Below are 20,862 nucleotides of genomic sequence, written 5' to 3'. Positions count from 1 at the left end.
CCAATGATATGTTTACATGTGTATGTTACCATGTAGTGAATACATTAACATTTATGCTCCAACAGCACTTTGGTTAACATGTGGTAAGTTTAGGCAAAAAAATCCCACTTGATCATGGTTAGGAAACCATCATGTTGTGGCACAGTCACAACTGGAAATTCTGCAAAGACTCGCTAAAAAAACACCAGTTTTGTTGTTTTTTGGTCTGGAACAGTGGTCAACAGCTTGGACGCCATCTTGTCTGGGTATCAACCTATCCATGATCCCCTCCACCTTCTGCTGTACATCAGAGGCTCATATACTAGGCCATTTTAGAAAACAAACCACATCTATAGTTACAGACAAATGTATTTCTGTCATCAGATTGTGATTATTGGAAAATCTATACAGTTGCATAGAAACTATCTGACATGTTTTCTGTTTCTATCCTGGGGCAGCGTGAAAAATAAAGCCGGTCCTTTGCTCATTGATGGTTCTCACAATTTGGAGAAATCGGTACACTGTCTTCCTGCATAGCTAGCTAGCAACACTCACGATAAAACAGACAAAAAATTAGGGCTGCCCCCTGAAAGTCCAAGATTTGAATCCTCAGTTGACTGAGATTTTTTTTGTCGGTCAGTGCACATCTAGGGATGTTTTGGCCCCAGATTTAGCTGCAGAGTGAGCACTTCTTGCTCTCACGCTGCTCTCCAGTACAAGAAGCTGCCTGGTTAAATCGAGGCTTTGCCCAGTCACGCTCCAAGATAACATTATCATCTGCCTTCTGCATAGATGTGGTAAATTTACAGCTCCAAAACTAGCCTAAATATGATACAGTTTCTATCTTTTGTTTGGTACCTTGTGCCTGCAAAAAAATGCTGTTGCACATTTACAATCCATCGTTAGCGTAGTTAGCAAGCATACTATTTTACGTGAGGGGGGTCACTGTCACCCTGAATGTACCAAGTGAAGATGTTGTTATCAGTTATCTAGCAGAATTAAAAACACTGAAACTGGCACTCTTCTTTAACTGTCATGAGAAGCGTTAAACCGCTAAAGCTACAGCTTTTGTGCTGACTGAAAATGACATCGCAGGGACAGATTTGTAACTCACTGCTGACAGGTCAGGACAAATCAAACCAAAATCTCCCAACGACACATAACCTAACGTAAACACAATGTCAGACTGAAAGAAGTGAAATGAAATCCTAATTCAGCTCCAACTATCAGGCTGCTTTTTCCAAAGGAGCCCGCCCACTTCAAACCAGTGAAAAGAGGACAGAAAAAACTCATATACAGAAATCTCTCTTATGAATCACCCAGTATCTTTCTAATCTTGGCATATAATACATACTTGCATGAGTTTCATAATTGTTTTCCCCAAAGTAGATTTGACACAAATTGTTTAATTCTCAATCTTTTTTGCCTCTATTAAACCGTACATTAAACCTGACTCTCTTCCTCTCTGCTTCCTCGTGCCACTGTCTCTCGGTCAGACCACCACCACCCGTGAATATTCGATTAGCCCGGACATCTGTGCCACCCCCAGCATGCCCTGCCCATCCTGCCATCTTCGAGATAGTGGTGGGTGTGCGTATATAAGTATGCTTGTGTGTGTTGGGGGGTTAATCTAGGTCCCAGAAGGGGGGAGGGGTGAAGGCAGCGGCCCAGGAAATGATGCATCCCCTGGGAGTCAAGGAGGCAGCAGGGAGGAGGCTTATTGCTCCAGGGAGCACAAATGTGGTCTATTATGTTTATTAAATCAAACGATCAAGGCACGGCATGTTTCTTCTTTGTTAGATTAAAGCAGTGACCAAGTGGTTTTCTTTTCCCCGAACATTTAAAGACCCGCGTTTAAAACCTTTGATATGTGTGTTATGTAACAGCAGTGTGGTTAGTGGGGTAGAAACAATGCCTGACACTGCTGTCACAGGAACAGCTACAGACTTCAGAGGAATACAAAGAAACCACATGTTTTTGTGTGACCAGGGTGGAAAATTAACACCAGCCACCTGCCAAATAACGCTGGTGAATCCTGGCTGTGAGTGAGAGGGCTGTTTTTAATTCCCCTGGCCACTTTTGGCAGGGAACCAGCCATCATGTGGAGCTTCTTTTCCACTCTGGAAATCATATTTAGAGGTGGCTGCCAAATTTATAAGGTTAACTTCCTGCCCTGTGTGTCACAAATGATAGTTTTACCAAGCGTTTTTGTGCATTAAAGCTCTCTTCTCTTCTCAACTGTGAGGAATCGGCAGGATTTTTGCATTCGTCTTGAGTGAGGAGGCATAAACATACTTTTCCTCTGGACTCAATCAGCATGCCAAGGATAACACGGCCAGACTCCTGGGCTGTTAACAATATTACAAACATCCGGGCTTGTTTAGATTCTGCTGAGAGTTTGCTGCTCAGACCGTTTCTCCAATGTGTAAGTTTGGTTGAAAAGTACTGAAAGTGTATCTGCTTCGGGGAGCATTCTGCTCGTCATGAGTTATATCCAAGCTGTCGGGAACATTTGGAGCTGATGCTTCCAGAGGTGAAGACGTGAGACTTGGACTCAAGTCAGACATGTCACAAAAATGCTGACTTGAGACTTGACTTGGACTTTAGTGCTGGAAGATCTGACTACCTAAGATTTAAGACACCTGGGAGCTGCACATGAGTCATAGACAGCCTCAAAAAAGAGGACGTGAGGCTCGGACTTGAGTGCTGTGAGAGCTGCAGACTTGAAAGCAAAGACATTCAAATCTCGTGTTTCACTCTATAGGCCTTGTGATTTGAACTTGCTTGGAAACACTTTCACTAAACTCAAACCTTCCTTCATAAAAAACTTCAAAGCAGCTTTGGTAGACTTGAGACTTAAACTTGAGACAGACTGAAGTTGCAAAAATGAGGACTTGGAACTTGACTCAGACAGTTTTGAGACTTGACTTGGGACTTGAAAACAAAAACATTCAAATCTCATGTTTTGATGTCAGAGACCTGAAACTTGACTGAAGACTTGGTTGGAAGAGACTTGGGACTCAAAGTTAGGGTTGTCACAATACCAACATTATGACATCAATATAATACTTAGAGTAAATATCTTGATACTGATACTGAAATGATGCCGCGGCAAAAACCATAAACAACAAAGTAATGGAACAAAATATTCTGATTGGTGAACACGTCAGGAACACAGCCTCTGGATTGGTCAACAGACAGCCCAAGGCATCATGGGCAGCTAGTGGACGGCAAACAACAACAACAAAAGTTTTCAAGGCGGAAAAATGTGTAAATAACCAAGAATAGTATTCAGTGTCAGATTTATCATGATAGAAAAATGAAAAAAAGAAAGTCTTCAAGTAGACACTACGGTTCGTAGTGTTGCACGGTATACCGGTACTAAAATAGTACTGCAGTACTAGAGTATTCCAAACGGTACTATACTGTATTCGAAAAATACCGGTACTTTGAAACTGATTCAATTCATTAATTTAGTTAATTTATTTTACTCATTTATGCACACAAACGCCTTTCTTGTTCCTATTGGAGCACAGATTGCGCAAGTGGTGTGTATGACAACACCTGTATCAACATTTGCAGCTGTCGCACGTGAAAAAAAACAAGAGAAAGTCTGCCTCGCAAAGGGAGACAACACAAGACAACACAAACTTGGTGGAACATTTGAGTTACCAAACCCTGACGTCCGTACCGAGGTACTTACCGAACCATGATTTTTTTTGGTACCGTTACATCCCTACTATTTATTGTTCTAAAGGTTTGTATCCAAAAGGACTTTCCTTAGGAAAAGTACCGAAGAGTATCGAAAAGTATCGAAATTCATATTGGTATTGGTACTGAAACAAAGATTTTGGTATCGTGACAACACTAACGGTTCGTTACAAAGCTTTCGACAGATCGCACCAGAGCCATCGGTGGAACAGCACAACGGTTAGCTTCTGGGCACAAATATATTCAGTTTCTCGCACACTGCGTTGCAGAGGTATTTGACATAGTAACATTCTGTCGTACACGACATTGTCCATCCCTGAATTAACTTCTATAATGTCCAATTTGTCAGATTTTTCTCATCAGTTCTGGCCTCGCACAAGCACCTCAGCTGGAAAAGCTCTGCTGAACTGATACAGTACGCAGTTTATTTTCAGATATCATGACATTAAACATCCCTCTGATTTTTGAGTGACCCTATTGGCCAACTGCATGAGGCATTTCACTTGCCAAACATTTATATTTGCCCCGGGCGAGCGTTAATGTCGAGCACAGGGAGCGCTGCACACACACTCTGCCCTGCAGGCGCACGTTGACGCGACTCATGGGAACTTATAGGAACTCACAGCTCCTATTGAAACACTGCTGTTCTTGAAGTACCAGTATTAATATAATCTGGTATTGTACCATTTTTAATGGCACGGTATTACAATATTTTTCTAGTACTGGTACGCTGTCAATACTAGAACTTAAATAATAAAACAAAGATAAAGACTTGAACTTCATTTGAACATGACAGCTGTGAGACTTGACTCCCTTACGACTTGGCTTGAGGTTTAAAAAGTTTCATGTCTTCAAGAACTAGAGACTTTAGTTGAGACTTGGTTGGACAAGACTTGATGGTTGGCTTGTGCTTAAACACTTGAAACTGGCTTCAAACCTCAACCCAAGTCACAATAATTCAGTCAAGACTAAATCTGAAAGAAAAAATATTCATGTTCTGACCTGACAGACTGAAGACTTGTGACTTAACTTGGACTTTCATTTAAGGACTTGAAACTTGGTTGGACAAGGTTTGAAACTTGACTAGACTTTCTCCAAAAAAAGACTCAAAAAACAGCTCTGAATGCTCCTACCCTGACAGACCACAGCACGGTTGAACAAGCTTAAAACCCAAAATCAACACTGTGAGAGGCAAACAAGTGCAGTGAGTACAAAGGTCGAAGCCTTCAGTGTGACAACATCCTTCCCACCTCGTGTTACCATCCCTCTGCAGTCATGTACATCTCTGAGAAACAAGTATGAGAAGGCTGGTTCACATAGAGATGACTTCAGCAAGAATGATGCTCTCAGAACACTCAGCCCAGGCTGGGATGGATTTCTTAGGAAGAAATCAGTGATGGGAGTGGAGAGGTCACAGTGGTCAATAAGGCGTGGACGGCTGCTCATCATTCCTCCCTTTCTGCTCTGTGACTGTAACATTCAACATCATGCTCCGGTTAAACTCTCAAGGTTTTTGATGTTTCTTGTTTATCACTGGATACTTTGTGAGCCGCTCTCTTAGTCTCAACATCAATGTGTGTGAAACAATCTGTGGCCTTGGAGCAGCTTGCCCTCGAGATACAGTATGAGACGGCCGGACGTTGAGCTCTTACGTAATTCTGACTCTCTGTGTGCGTTTGTAACAGGCCTGGATACGCAACACACATGATTGGATGATTTGATGCGAGTTGTACATGACGATGCCTTCGTGTGATGAGCTAAGCGTGGGGAAAATAGCACGGCTGTGTTCATTTTCTTGTTTTTCCTGTACGTGCACGCCACTGCCAGTGACTGTATCTGTCTATGAGCAACATAAAAACACCAAACCCCCACTCCTCGTCCTCCTCCACCCCCTCCCCTTCCTCCTCCACCCCCTCCTCTCCCGGCCATCTGCCTGATACAACCACTACATGGAGCTTGTGTGTGGTCGACTGCTTTCTCCTCATCGTATGGTGGGCGAGAGAGTTGAGAATGGACAGAAAACCTCACAGGAGGCTTGTGGGATTCCTCTGTGGCTTTCTGCTGCCTTTGTCTCCCCTTTTTCATCTCCTCTGCTCGTGCAAATATCCCCCTGAAACAGATGCCCTTAATTCCTCTGGCTCCACATTATAAGATCTGCCCAATCCTGAGGGAAGAAAAAGGAGGGAGGAAGAAGAGAAGGGAGTCCATTCTCTTATTCCCCCTCGCATATATGCATGTATGAAGGGAGGTGCAAGATGGGGGAAATAAAAGCAGCAGCTCACCTGACAGCAAGGAGGTTTTTAGCGATTATACAGGGAGGAGGGGATTCCATGATGTAAACCAGCCAGAGGCATCAATCTCGCCCCTCGAGCGCTGACAAAATGACAGCGTGGATATGAAAAGCCCCCCTCCTCCCCTGGAACACACCCTGTTTTGGATGCGATTAACCCAGATAGCATCAAAACAGAGAAATTTTACGCACACAAAATGCAAAAACCCTACCTGTATTTGTTGTACGTGTGGTCTCGTTCCGTGACGCTAAACACATCCAGTCCTGTGGAGTAGTATCCACGCGTCCTCCCCTCGTTCTGTCACACACAAACACACACACAGTCAGTCAGTCAGCGAGGCAGGCGAGTACATCCACACACACTCCTCTCTCTGTATGCTTCTCTCTCTCCCTGCTCCAGCTGAGATCCTCCCTGCCTCCCTCCTCACTGCTGCTCCGAGTCTCCACCCTTCAGCCAAACGCTCAGGCTGCAAGAAAACTACCCTCCTCCTCCTCCCTCCTTCTCTTTTCTGCTATCAGGACACACTCCCTCCGTCTCCCAAAGGTCCACAGGAAAAGCCTTGACTATCTCTCTAAACACCTACCGTAAACAAACACATACCAGGACAGCTGACAGTCTGGACTAGCTGGATTTCAATCTTGATAAACATTCATACTGATCCCTGCACACGTTCCAGCTACTCATTACCCCTCCTCTCAACGCACATTTAAGATTTTTGGCTGTCAAATGAAACTTACAATAAGACTCCAGGCATTGCATGCGAAGAAATTCATTCAACTCTCAACAACAACGGCAACAACAACATCCTGCATTGCTCACACGACATGCGCCCTGCCAGATTTGAGGCTTTCACTCTGTAACCCACTTGTATATTACAGTGAAACCATCAAAGATTAAGACAAAAAAAGAAGGACTGTCCCAGCAACTGAATACACACGCATAAACAATCACCGTTGCTCTGTCTCGTCTGAGTGCTTACATACTGGATGTTCTGCATGTACAGGATACAATCAATTAGGGCGACAAGATCAAGTGTGTGAGCGTGTGCATGCAGCTGGTGTGTATATGAGAAGGGGTGTTATTACCTTAACTAAAGAGGTTATGTCTTTATGATCCCACATGTTTGTATGTGTCTGTTTATGTGTTTTTAAGTGAAATGTCTCAAATACTATTGGATGAATTGTCAGGATATTTGGTACAGACATTCATGTTCCCCTCAGGATGGCCTGCAACGGGTTTTGTTTAGGAATGTTATAATTAACCGTTTAACCGTTAACTGACAGTAAGAATTTTGACTGATTAACACCATCAGTTCATTCAATTTCCGTAACCGCTTATCCTGTTGGGGGTTGTGGAGTGGCTGGAGCCTATCACAGCTGACATTGGGTGAGAGGCAGGGTACAGCCTGGACAGGTCATCAGACTATCACAGGGCTGACACATAGAGACAGACAACCACTCACACTCACATTCACACCTACGGACAATTTAGAGTCACCAATTAACCTAACCTGCATGTCTGTGGACAGTGGAAGGAAGCTGGATGCACCTGGAGTGGATGCAAACACCACACAGGAGGGCTCCCCCACCCTGGGTGCGAACCAGGAACTCTCTTGCTATGAGGCGACAATTCTAACCACTACCATGCTGCCCAGCTTAAAAATATATATTGAATCAAGTGGCGCTACAGGGTAGATGATGAGACAGCGGGTCTGCTGCTTGCTGGAGTTGTCAGAGGCCGCAAAGGCAATGCCATGATGTCGCTCCTAGGACGTGAGCACCCCTCAACAAGCTAACAACCCAGAGGCGCAGGTGGACACCTGTATTAGAGGTAGGCAGTTAGGTTTAGCATGTGCCCAGTTCGTATGAGCTAACACAACAGCAGCAGCAAACATCTGACAACAAGCAGTTAAAGGGTCCCAACAAACTTACACTGATACTATAATGCTACCCACAATGCTAACACTTAGCCGAGTCACTGTGTGGATGCAGGGTGGGCAGACTCTCATCATCTTTAGCTCTAGCAATTGCTAGCATGCTAACATGCAAAAGTTAGCATTAGCTCAATCCACAGCTAAGTACAGGTTCAAAGTAGTATAGTGTTATGCCTTGTTTCCACTTACGTATGTGACTGGTGTCCGTAGATTGGTAAATATATGGATGATGCCTCTAGTGTCCGATGCAAAGAAGTGCATTTCTTTATTGGATGGATAGAAACTACCTGTAACCATGAAGGAGGTGCTAATTTTGTCCGCTTTTTGCCATCTAGTAGTTTGGAATATATGCTTGGAACATTACCAGGACAAAAACAGGACCTGCTCGGTATGTGAAATGATTTGTGAAATATTTAATTTAAAAGATGCCTGAAGGGCTGAATGAACCATAATGAGGATCTGACTGTATGTAATGTATCACCATATTTTAACAGAATAGCATTACTGAGATTCACAATGTGTTAAAGCTAGATAAACAAGATAATTTAATCATACAAACTCACTCGACAATCAACATAGGCAACTGAATTGAAAGGAATAGCTGTTAGCTAGTTAGCAGCCAGCAAACAGTTTTAAATGTACTCGCGGCAAATCCAGACCAAAATATTTCAGAGGGGAGGAGTTTCGCAGACACATCTTGATATCATGGAGATTCCCATAGGAATGAATGGATTTCCAGTTGCCTCGTCTCCGTACACATATGTAAGAGGAAACAAGGTGTCAGACTTCCTCCAAATTTCATCCAAGCATCACCAAATTTGGTACATAAAATTTTTCTATATACCTGAAAAACGTTAAAATTCTCTTATATGCCATACAGTTTCTGATAGCCTATGGTTACCATAGTTCTTGAACACATTGTGCAATTGCAACCAAATTCAGATGACGGATTCACACATCTACACCAAGAAATCCTGCAAAAGTCACATTAAAGTTAAATTTAAAAGAGGTTATAACTGTGGCTCACTTATAAATTTACAAAGCTCTAGCAGTCCTAGACAGGATTTCTCCAAAAAATATCAGACATTGGCCAGTCAGCACGATTGTATACCATTATGTGTATTTTTTGGATTTTATAAAAATTCAGAGGATTGCACATTATCTAAGAGCTTCCTAGTTTGTCTTGTATATGTCTGACTGCATGTGCTAAAATGAGTAAACATAAGCGTGTCTGTAAGAGAGCACAGTACGTCTGCTTCTCTGCATGTGTGTGCTTTGCCTGCAGGTAAACTCAGCTACTGTTACTCATCTTCGCCCTACTGTCTGAACCCAGTGTCACGTTTTCTGTGAATCACATTTTCCTTGGCTCCATTCATGCAGATGTTATTCTCCGTGAAACTTACAGTTACAGTACACATCCAAGGAGAGATGGAGAGAGGAGGAGGAGGAGGAGGAGGAGGAGGAGGAGGAAGATGGAGAATTAGTGAGTCATGGTTCCTGTGGAGGCGAACACAGGAAGCCTCTGTCACCAGGATAACACAGTGATCTGTGATAGCCCTTCCTGGGTCCCCTCAGCCAATGGTTTCCAACCTTTTTAGCCTGACGTCCCCCCCCCCGCAGGCCTGTCAGATGAGCTCAAGTTCCTTTCATCAACACCATCTGTCATTTTCCAATAATGTTCTTATGAACAGATTATAAACAGGATGTTATTTAACACCTAACACTTTTTAACGTTACCTCTTGGAGTGGCAGAGGCTGGACGTTTCATCCCTTTATCCATTAGCCTACTGTAAGCTAACTATTTCAACCCTTTATCTATTAGCCCACGGTTACCTATTTAAACTGTTTATCCATTAGCCTATTTTAAGCTAATTATTTCAACCTTTTAATAGCCTATGATTAGCTATTTCAACTGTTTACCCATTTGCCTACTGTAAGCTAATTATTTGGTTCATTTATGCATTAGCCTATGATTTGCTATTTCAACCATTTGTCCATTAGCCTCCTGTAAGCTCTTTCAACTGTTTATCCAGTAGCGTATTTTAAGCTAACTATTTCAATCTTTTATTAGCTTATGATTAGCTATTTCAACTGTTTACCCATTCGCCTACTTTAAGCTAACTATTTGGTTCATTTATCCATTAGCCTACAATTTGCTATTTCAGCAATTTGTTGCTTAGCCTACTGTCAGTTATTTCAACAGTGTATCCATTATCCTAGTTTAAGCTAACAATTTCAATCTTTAACCCATTAGTTTAGACAGCTCTTCCAACTGTTTATCCAGTAGCCTACTTGAAGCTAACTATTTCAACTATTTATCCGTTAGCCTACAATGAGCTATTTTAATGATTTACCCATTAGGCTACGATTCGCTGTTTCAAGCATTTATCCATTAGCCTGCTTTAAGCTAACTATTTTAACCATTTATCCATTAAGCTATGATTAGCTTTTTTTTTTTTTTTTTTTTTTACCATTTATCCATTAGCCTAGGATTACCTATTTCCACTGATTTTCATTAGCCTACCTTAAGCTAACTATTTCAACTGTTTATACATTAGTCTACAATTAGTTATTTCAACTCTTTTTCCATTAACCTGCTTTAAACTGTTTCAACCATTAATCCATTATCCTACTTTAGAAAACTGTGTTCACTGTTTATCCATAAGCCTATCTGTAGGTATTGTAACTGTTAAAATTTCGACTGTGACTCATTACTTTTAGCCACTATTCCAACAGTCTGATCATTAATTAAAGTTAGTTATTTCAACTGTTCGCTCAGTAGCCGATTTTAGCTGTTAGTGTACCCACACACAGCTTTTTACCTACCCCCTGACAGCTGCAGAGGTACCCTGAGGTCATGTATCCGTGGTTGGGAGCTACAGTATGTTGTGGCCTTATTGAGCATCAGCAGAGACAGTATCAGTGAAACCTCTCCCGTCCTCCCTCCCTCCATCACTGGAGAAGAGATAAATCCAGAGATCTGTTTATTTGTAATCTGATTACTATGTTTTATTATCGGCTCTGGGGATCATCTCTGAACCTTGTGGTGTCAGTGCAGCTGTTTTGGTTAATAGGCTGGTTTATTAAGTGCTGTTAATCCACCTCTAAGAGGACACAGGCAGATGTGGTGGGTTGAAGACTAGAGTTACCTTTTCTGGTGTGATAAATAGATAGATGGTGGTGTTTTGTATGTAAGGGTGGAGCTGATATACATTTCAGCTTTTCAGGAACTAGGAAGAAATGTGCTGGATTCAGATTTACCAAGTTTTGTTTTTTTTATGAGGCAATGTAGTGTAAAATTCTCTTTCAGTCCAGGTTAAAATCTGAGCACATTTAAAAGGGTTTTCAGACAACAGTGGTGATTTTGGGTGAGGAAGAGCTGGATGAAGGATGCTCGAATGATCCTGTACGAGCAGTGTGTATGTGTGTGTTTGTGTGCACAAGGGGTGGGGTTATCACGACTGGCGCGGGGGAGGGGCCTGGATTTCATTTCTGATTTGTGACCATCTGGCTCCTCCAGGCAGCTGCTGGCCCGAGCCGAGCAGAGCCGCCCCAGTGCCCCGTGGGATTTACGGAGAGGTCACCACTGCTGCTGGAGACACAGTGTCACCTAATACTCTCAAACAATCAGCTCAAATGATCGCCCATACACACACATGCTCATAGATGAGGAGATAAGATGTATGGAGGTATCAGAAATGATGTAAATGACAGGAACACCTAGAAAGAAGACTGTAAGAGTCAAATCACTGTTTGCGTCGTCATTAACTTGAGTACACTTATTTTAAATCTAAAAACAACAATGCATGAACATGGCCCGAACACCTAATTCAACAAGACAAAAGAAAGGAGAGGAGAGGGGAGAAAGGGGGGAGGTGACGGAGAAAGAGAATGGATTTCCCCCCTCTGTGTTGCCATGGCGACAGCAGTGGATGGTGGATGACTGATTTCCTGTACAGCTGTGGAGCTCGGAGGGGAGAGGGAGGGAGAGGGAGACACGTTATCTGTGTCGGAGGAAGGAGGTGGAGCTGAATAAGGAATGCATCCATGTTTTCGACACGTTACATTGACGTCTTCACATCTGTCTACATGTGTTACAGTAACACACATTTTGTGTTACATTGCATATCCTTTTTATTCTTAATACTGTCAAACTTTGCATGTACCCTGGAATATATTTTTGCACGATGAGTGTCATATTCTGTTTATTGATTAAGAAGGCGCTCCCTGTATAATCTGTCACTGTATTGACGGGGGTTGTTTCTGTGGCATATTGTGAAGGGAGGGAAGGGCCTTGAAAACATCCATAGCCCAAGGACCTAAAGCAGGGGTCAGCAACCTATCTATCAAAAGAGCCATTTTTGACCAAAAAATGTTTTAAAATCTGCCTGGACCTGCAAAACATATTTAAGCCTTATGGTAACACTGCGTATTAAGTCTAAATTCATCTATCAACATTAAACATAGGTCTAAATGGGCATTTTAAAATATGTTTTACCACAAGATAGCTCCTCTGCAGTGGGCTATTTAGGATTAGTTGGTACTTTAACATTTCAGCATTGGCGATGAAAGCAATCAAATCTGTCCACGCACAATTAAATTCTGTATTTTCCTCTGAGACTTATATGGATTTAGTAATCCATTGCTAGCCTAGCTAGGGAGGCTCAAGACAAGCCAACGCCATTGAGGTTTGGCAAAACTTAGAGGAAAGGACACCAGGCCGTAGACGTATGATAAACATTTCAGTTGATGAAACGTTAAAACTTTTTTTTTTTTAATTTAGTGCATAGGCTACACATTTTTACAGTTTGAGAATGTAGGAATTTCTTTAGGCCAATTTTTTTTTCTTTTTTTTTCTTTTTTAAATTCATGTGATATTTTTTGTCACAGCCATAGAGGGCCATTGGAGAGGGTCAGAGCCACAGGTTTCCTACCCCTGACCTGCAGTAATATTAAGGCACCTATGGTTGTGGTGCTCTGAACTTTCCCTAGTATGTTTTGCTAATATTTTTTTTGTACTTTATGTACTTTTTTGTACTTCTTACATTTTAAAGGCAGGACTTTTCTTTTTACTGGAGTACATTTGGACTATAGTGTTTCTACTTGTACTTGAGTAAATGCTGGGGGTGGGGGAAAAATTAATTCAGCATTATATCGTTTTATATTTGTATGGCAATAATGTATTGTTAAACAGAAGCCAAGTATAGTTTTTTTATATTAATATTAATATTACAAATACAAATTAAACTTTTGGTAGCCTACTAGAATAATAAAATGAATTGCCGTTTCAGTCCACTAGATACAGTTTTCCACAACAAAAATGACTGAAGTGAGATGGACAGATCCAAACCTTTATCTTATTAGATAAAACTGAAAAAATAAAACACAAAGATTACCTATGAGGACATAATTCAAAGTTCAAAAAAAGTAATAAATCACCATTTATCGCAATATATTTTATGGCAATACTCAGCATATTGCAACACATTTAAAATTGCAACAGTATTATGCTGTGACTTAAATATGTGTTAATATTGATTGTGGGGGCTCTGGTGATTCCCATCCAGTAAATGGTCTGAATATTTTGCCCATCACTAGCCAGAAGTTAGTGTGTGTGTAAAGTGCAGTGAAAACAATAAAGTCTTAACACAAGGTCTACTTACTTGGAGTTAAGGAAGCTTTCAGTCGCATCCTGTGGCCCTTCCCGGCAGATGGAGTTACTCAGCAGTGCATGGAGCAGTTCAAAGGCAGAGAGCAGAACCTACGGAAAGGGTTTTTTTCTTTTCAGAGCGGATTTTAAGGCTGGCCAGCAAACTGTCTAACAGATACAATGGTTGTTTTTTTTTTGTTGAAGATATACTTTTTAGCAGATAGACGTAATACCTACTGAATACCATAATACTGTTGAATCCTCCTCTTTTCACCCTGTTAAATACGTTCTGGCTGTGTTTTTTTGAATTCATGTAAGAAACTGGAAAAGATAAAATTTTCTGTCCGTGGCTCAGCTGAGAAGTTTTACAAATGCTAGCAGCCTCTCATCTCCCACTTCGAACCAATGCAATCTATGCCATTAGACCAGAGTATGGGAAGTATGACCAGAGAAAGATAAGTGTTTATTGTTTTGGGGTATATAGTAGGCCTATATGCACACACAGCGACATGCATATATTTATTGTGCAGACACAATTAAGTGAGGAGATGTAACAGTGTGGGTAACGTTACCATACATACATTTTGGACTGTGATCTTGTAGAATGCAGACAAGGTTAGGCTGACATGTTGATGTTCAGTATTACCAGCTGACTTTTATTTTTTATCTTAAGTTTTTTAAACAATTTATTTCTGTATCTGTTTATTTTAAACTACTTGCACACCTACTTTATGTATGCTATTCAATTATTTTTTACTTTCATTCATTTATCATTATCATTACCAGTGGGGGGGTGGAGGGTAAAAGAGATAATATTTCTGTTTAAAAAGAAAAACTTGAAACTGTGCTACTGTATTAACACATGTGCAAATTGCTGAATAAAATTTGGTTACAATTTTTTTCTTTTGAGAAAATACATTTCATTTGGATTATTTATGGTTTATACACACTTGTCTCTCTCGGCCTCCTGTTTTATTAATATTCATACAGAAATCAATACAAATGAATCTACAATTCAATATATTTAAATATATTGATTGTAGATTCATTTGTTATTGATTTAGTTTCAAGGTAACTTTACTACAATAAATGATGTTGCTCTGCTAACATTAAGCTAGTTAGCTTTAGCAGTTTAGCGCTAACTAGCTGTGGTGTTTTTTCCCATCTATCATGATTGTACTTTGCTAGTCTCATTTAGTGATGTCGAGCAACACGCCAACATACCTGTTTATCAAAATGGATATTATTGAACCACAGATAGCCGCTATAGAAAAAAAATAATAACTACATTTTGCTTTAGCTAAAATAAGAGCTAGCTAACGTTATGTCAAGCTAGCCGTTGATATAGCCAAGCTAACCGTTGACATAGCAACGGCTAGCTTGACATAACTTAGCTAGCTCTTATTTTAGCTGCGTCATTGACTTCCTGTGTTAGCGGTTTGGGTTCGTCGCCATTTTTGTGGCTGTCGCACATTTCTCACTCACAGGTATACTTTTATAGTTCATACTTTTTGTTATGGTAAATGGTTGTCAAAAAGTCAATCTTAACACAATGTTTGCTTACCTGTTTTCTTCCGAACATAAAAGGCTGAACATCTGTAAACTGAATAGATGTTAGCTTAATAATTAGCAGCAGGTGCAATTGCTTCCCTACTCCTGCCATTGTTTATGGCAGTTCAGTATTATGGATATTTTTTGGTCACTGTTGAGTTTCTTGTTCAGAGAAAAATATAACTGGATTAAATAAAACCAGAATTAATAACCTCCCTCTCAGTTAGAGACACACTGGGCCTGAGTGTGATACAGTCCCTCTGCTGGAGCAGCTAACAGCAAACAGACATTTTGTTGTGTCATGAAAGCACATGTGTATTTAATAACATTAATTACAGCTGCATTCCATTCAGAGGAGGCCTTTGAGCCAGTTGCACAAAACACCTTAAGATTTCTCCTTAAGTATGACACTGAAGACTTACACTGAGGGACTTACTTAAGGGTGTTGCACAGAATCCCTTAGGTTTCCTTTGCTAAGTAAATATGTTAAGGCTTTTACAGCACTGAAAGAGATTTTACAGTGGTAAAATACTACAGTGTCCATGATAACCATTTATTAGCTTGGTCTCAAGCTTGGGATGTTAAAAGTCTTTTGTGCAAAGGTTTAACTAGCTGTAAGGGATTCTTTAGGTATAAGCCCAAAATAAGGAGAAAACCTTAAATACTTAAGTGAACATTTTAAGGAAACCTAAGGGGAAAGACGTGGTTTTGTGACTGATTTTATGTTAAGAAAGACATGAACTACAAGGAAAATCTTACCCCAGGGTGGCTCATTGTTAAGCTTACTGGGAAACCAAGCCATCGTTATTATTATCAATTTCAACTTTGCTTTTCTTGTCTGCTGTGAAAAAGGTCCATCAAACACTCGAGAGTCAATGCCAGGCCAGTAGTGTCACAGAGATTTATGAGGTACGCTATACCAAGGCTTTACTTCACCTGAGGGACAAGGCCAGCAAGGAAACTTCTGTTTTACCAGTTTTAAATTGTAGTATCAGTCAAATATGTGCTGTTGTAATTTTTATAGAACAAAACAAAATACAGTCACTACATGTTTAAATGAAAGCTCCCACAATTAACTTACTTTATTATCCAGTGTCGAGGTAGCCAGCTACTTAGTTAAGTTCAAAAACACAAAACAAAAGTTTCTATTTAATATAATTTAATTTCATTTCATTTTATTTTAATTTTCTTATGTAATAAAAGTTATTTGTGTGCTTGAGTTGATGCATCCAATCTAAAGTGGATAGGTGGCAGAGTCTGGGTGACAGGAGGACCACAAGGCACTGCTGTTGTCTCATATGTGAAACAACACCGCCACCTTCAGGCCAAACTGATACCTACATGAACTCATAGTAACACCAGAGGGCAGCACATATTAATAAAACATTTTGGGGACTTGACACAGACCTCCACAGGGACCAACATAAAATATTTTTATCTGATAACCACTATATTTTAATAGCAGTTTGTTATTGGAGACAAAACTACTTCCTGTGTAGATTAAAGGCTTTAAATGAGCTAAATAGAAAATCAGTGTTTGTTATTTTCTCCACATATTCTATTATTCTGCATTTTGCAAACTAAACACAACTTTGAAATCACCGCACAACAGCAGAACTTTGGCAATAAATGTACCTTTTTATTGGATATTGAGGGCATTAGTACCAAGAAGGCACGGACCAGACTTCATAATAACATTTTTTTTTTTTTTAAACTACAGGGTGACAAAAAAAAAAAAAAATCTTTCATTTTTTCCTGAAGGGAGATCCTTTCACAGAAAGGATTATGGACACAGACATACAGACTCTTACTCAGTGTAAGTATGACCATATATTGAAGTCAGAAAATGAAGTTAGAACAAATTATGAAGACTTTAAGGACATGGGTTATGACTGTATGGCTATGTACCTCAACACATACTGTTTTAATATAAGAAACATCATCGTCCATCAAAATATGACTTTAGACACTTTCCATTAATGAGTAGAAATAATTATACGTTTAAAACAGTGAAAGAAATAAAACTGTAGGAAATATAGAAGTTGTTTTTAATTACATAGCGGTATCAAATTCATGTACTTGTTATGTGTTACATAAATGTGTTTCTTAAAACCTTGTTCAGATGCTCCATATTGCCAGTCTGTGACAACTGAAGAGATGTGGGGTGACTTAAGGCTGAACTGGGGTCGAAACAGCAACAGAGATCTAAAATGAGTGCCACTAAGTGTCGTGTGAGTCACACATCATACAGCTTATCTACAAAGTCACAGAGTAAATAAAAGTAGCTGGAGTTTGTACAATTATGCTATTTGTTTGTTGTTGTCAGCAGGCATCTTGTTACACGAGTCTCGACCCAGCTCAAGACGTCAGCCAACGGCAAAAAAACGTAAGAATTTAAATATGATAACATCCCTTCTGCAGATGACGTAACACAGTTAACACTTAAAGGAAAAGTTTGACATTTAGGCACTGTTTAACTTTCTTGCAAAGAGTTGGATGAGAAGCTAAACAGCAGCTAGTTAGCTTAGCTTCGCATTAAGACTAGAAACAGCAAGTGTGGCTTTGTCAAACTGTCACAAAGTCTGTCCACTAACTCCTCTAAAGCTCAAGTATTCACACAGATTAAACAACGATATCAGGTGCTAAATAGAGACTTAAAAGGTGCTGGTAGGAGAACTTTAGCCCCTTTATGGTTCAGTTCGGCACGCTTTTTCTCCGATAGTACCAATATAACCGTTCTGTACTGTCCCCATGTTTGGTCCCCCCTCTGTTGGGGTACCTAGCACACAGATCTGGTACTAAAAGGTGGAGCTGTGAACACTGCAGTCTGATTGGTCAGTAGAGGACGGTCACTCTGCTCAGGGCTGAGTTGTGGCTGGTTTTGAGGCTCATGTAACCACTGTTCATACTGTGGAGAGTTTTATTAGTAAACTGCAACTATAAAATGAAAGGACGTTTTGCCGCCTCTCACAGCTGCTGGAGTCTGAGAAACAAATAACTTAATTCATTGGGCCAACTGCCGGCGACTTTTAAGGTGGAACGTTTACTTGTAATGTTACTCAATGCAGGAGTTGACGACGTGAATGAGTGGATCTTAAAGAGTTTATATATATTAATTTCATCTGGATTATGTGAGCTGCATATATTCTAATCCTCACTCTTAGAAAAAAGCAGCGTTGTGGAGTGTTGTTCCTGTGGGCTCTGCCAACACTAAACCCCTGAGCTTGTCTGAGAAGGACTAAATGCACAAACCTGCTATTTCTTAATATCCCATGGAGAAAGACTCTCACTGCAGCCTGTTCTATTTTGTTCAGAGAATGTCGGCGTGCAGCCTCGTTCTGTGGACGATAAACAAGGTGCACACTGATAAAGGAGGAAATACAGTGAGTGCTGGACGGAGCAGTGAGTGACAACAACCCCGTCCACATTTAAGGGTAATGTTTGGAAACGCTAGGGTCTAGGTACCATGTCTGAAGGGTTGCTTTTGGTTCCAAAGGTTACATACTGAAAGTGTTTGGTGGAAACAGGACGTCTGTTGTCTTCACATAGAGCCAGGCTAGCTGTTTGCCCCATTTTCAGACATGATGCTAAGCTTAGCTAATTGTCTTCTGGCCATAGTGTCATGTTTAGTGCACAGACATGTGTGTGGTATTGAGCTTCTCCTATAACTCTCAGCATGAAAGAGAAATAAACATATTTCCCAATATGTTGAACTATTCCTTTAATGAACAGCATGATCCAGTCTTTTCAACTACTGTTTTTCAGTAATCGAAATGTAGTTGTGTGGTCATGATAAACCAGTACCAAAAAATATGGTTGCCTCTTTAAAAAACGCTTGACACTGTTTTAAATCAAAGCTGTAACTGTGGCACTTTGAATCTGAGCTGCATGAATGATGAGTAAAAACACCTTCCTGCCCTCGTTCACACCAGTCGTAGTGTTGTGAAATCTGAGATGTGACTAATGAGAAATAAGTGCTCGTAACACATCTTGTCAGCCACAACAGGCTTCAGTTCTCTTGAATCTGACTGTGGGATTAAAAATGATAAAAACCAGTCTTTCTTGTTCCACTAACATCACACGTCCTTAATACTGTCACATACATTTGCTTGTAATACTGAATGACATCAGAATAACTGCTCGACATACACGAGTCTGGAGAGTTCATACAAAAACACAACATGTAAAGAGAATTCAGGTAAAACAAGAGGATGCAAAATAAAAAATGTAACAAATTCCAGTTTAAAACAATGGATGAAATGAAACAGAAGAACAAAAGAGTGAACAACAACTGAGCAGAAAGAAAGACGTACATGTGTGCATCAAAATGTACGGTTTGTTTTGGCCATCAGCCAACCGGGCTCCATTTTGAGTCTAGATTACAGGGAAGCTTTTGTGGCCGCAAACTCGACGCAAGTCGGGACATGTAGGAACCTACTCGACCTCATTCCTCCCCGGGAAACTCAGTCGGAGTTCACAGGACATCACACAGTTTGAAATCGAGTCTTTCTGACATTTAAGAAGCTGAAAAACTGGCTTGAAGTGTGTGAACGTTTAAAAAAAATCATGTGGAGCTTTGAATTCTGATGGCTTGGATCTTTAGAAATGACTAAGGTGAGGGTGTGTGATTGTCAAGGCGAGGGTTTGACACCTGCATAGTGTGATGAAGGCACGTCAGGTGTGTGTTCACATGATTAAGAGTCCAGTCTGAGAGGGGGGAGTTGGCACACTGCACTTCCTGCTGAGGTCAAATGAAGCAGCGCAGAAGAAGAGACCAAGGCTGCTTTCTCTCAAAGACGTATGCGATCATCGTCCCTCCCACCATGACTTTAAATTCATCATGGTTGCACACTGCGAGAAAAAGTTGTTTATTTCCATTTCTTGACTTTGGTTCGTAGCTCGTTTTGTCCTTTGTGTCCTCCAGAGAAAATCTTTGATATGCTCTTCATGTCTGTGCATGAGTCTGTCTGCTGTAAGCCAACGTGCACACACACACAGTCTGTTTATGACTTAATGAAGCAGGCAAACACCACGTGTGGTTCTTGAAACCAGTTTGGAGGAGACATTTGAATAAAAACGTTTTTTTAATTAAAGAATATGACAGGATCCCTTTTGTTTCCTTTCACACAGGGGAGCAGCTCAGGTTACGTTTTAAATATGCAGGTTCTCTTGAACTCGGTGTCCGTTCTTTAAGTTCCCTTTAGAGCCAGAATCCTCCATGTTTGTTTGTTTACTACATTATGTGTCTGAAGTGGTAAGTGAAGGGACAGCCGACTTGTTGCCAGTTTACTCATCCTAGAAACCGCCTGTCCAACACTCCTCTCTCGTCTCGTTCCCTGAGGGCTGAAACATCTCCACATCTGACACGGCGGAGCGAACAGGGCACCCTGAGGCCTCCTTGTTTCCGCCTCCGTCACACAACGAACTCGGGAACCTCGTCGCTGGTCAGGTCCAGGGAGAAGTACTTGTTGGTTCTCTTGATGGGAAATGGGTGCTGCTCGCCAAGCATGCCGGCGCGCTGGTCGGCAAGGCCCTGATAGCCGCCTCCGCCGCCGTCACTCAGCTCCTGGGCGCAGCCGAATGTGTAGCTGTGGGCGGTGTCCTGGCAGAGCTCCGCCCACTGTAGGCAGTCCTTCTGGTAGAGCCGGACGTCGTCAAGAGACTGGCTGTGTCGGTCGGTTGAAGACTGAGGCTTCCTGCATGCAGACGTCTGCAGAAGGAAAACAACAAATGAGATATGAAATAAG

The 20,862-nt window shown here is 41.0% G+C and overlaps 2 protein-coding genes across 4 annotated transcripts in view; both read right to left on the bottom strand.

The window, feature by feature from the left end:
• Positions 1 to 15,273, bottom strand: part of LOC125900601 (guanine nucleotide-binding protein G(I)/G(S)/G(O) subunit gamma-2) — a 32,796-nt gene extending 17,523 nt beyond the window's left edge. Inside the window, exons 1-3 of one of the 3 annotated variants that reach the window (XM_049595704.1) lie at positions 15,129 to 15,273; positions 13,578 to 13,675; positions 6,193 to 6,278 (exon numbers count right to left, since the gene is read on the bottom strand). In XM_049595704.1, coding sequence (XP_049451661.1) covers positions 6,193 to 6,278; positions 13,578 to 13,675; positions 15,129 to 15,227 — 283 coding nt within the window. In that variant the 5' untranslated portion in view covers positions 15,228 to 15,273. Of the gene's footprint in view, positions 1 to 6,192; positions 6,424 to 13,577; positions 13,678 to 15,128 lie in introns of those variants that run through there. The other 2 variants (XM_049595706.1, XM_049595705.1) reach the window with 2 other exon arrangements.
• Positions 15,274 to 16,729: 1,456 nt separating this feature from the next.
• The window catches only part of frmd6 (FERM domain containing 6), a 35,422-nt gene continuing 31,289 nt past the window's right edge, over positions 16,730 to 20,862 (bottom strand). Inside the window, exon 14 of the mRNA XM_049595679.1 lies at positions 16,730 to 20,825. Within this exon, the coding sequence (XP_049451636.1) occupies positions 20,529 to 20,825 (297 nt within the window). The 3' untranslated portion in view covers positions 16,730 to 20,528. The remainder of the gene's footprint in view (positions 20,826 to 20,862) is intronic.

This window comes from Epinephelus fuscoguttatus, linkage group LG14, assembly GCF_011397635.1.
Source record: "Epinephelus fuscoguttatus linkage group LG14, E.fuscoguttatus.final_Chr_v1".
NCBI classification, from domain to species: domain Eukaryota; kingdom Metazoa; phylum Chordata; class Actinopteri; order Perciformes; family Serranidae; genus Epinephelus; species Epinephelus fuscoguttatus.
This window is presented reverse-complemented; position numbering and strand designations above follow the sequence as displayed.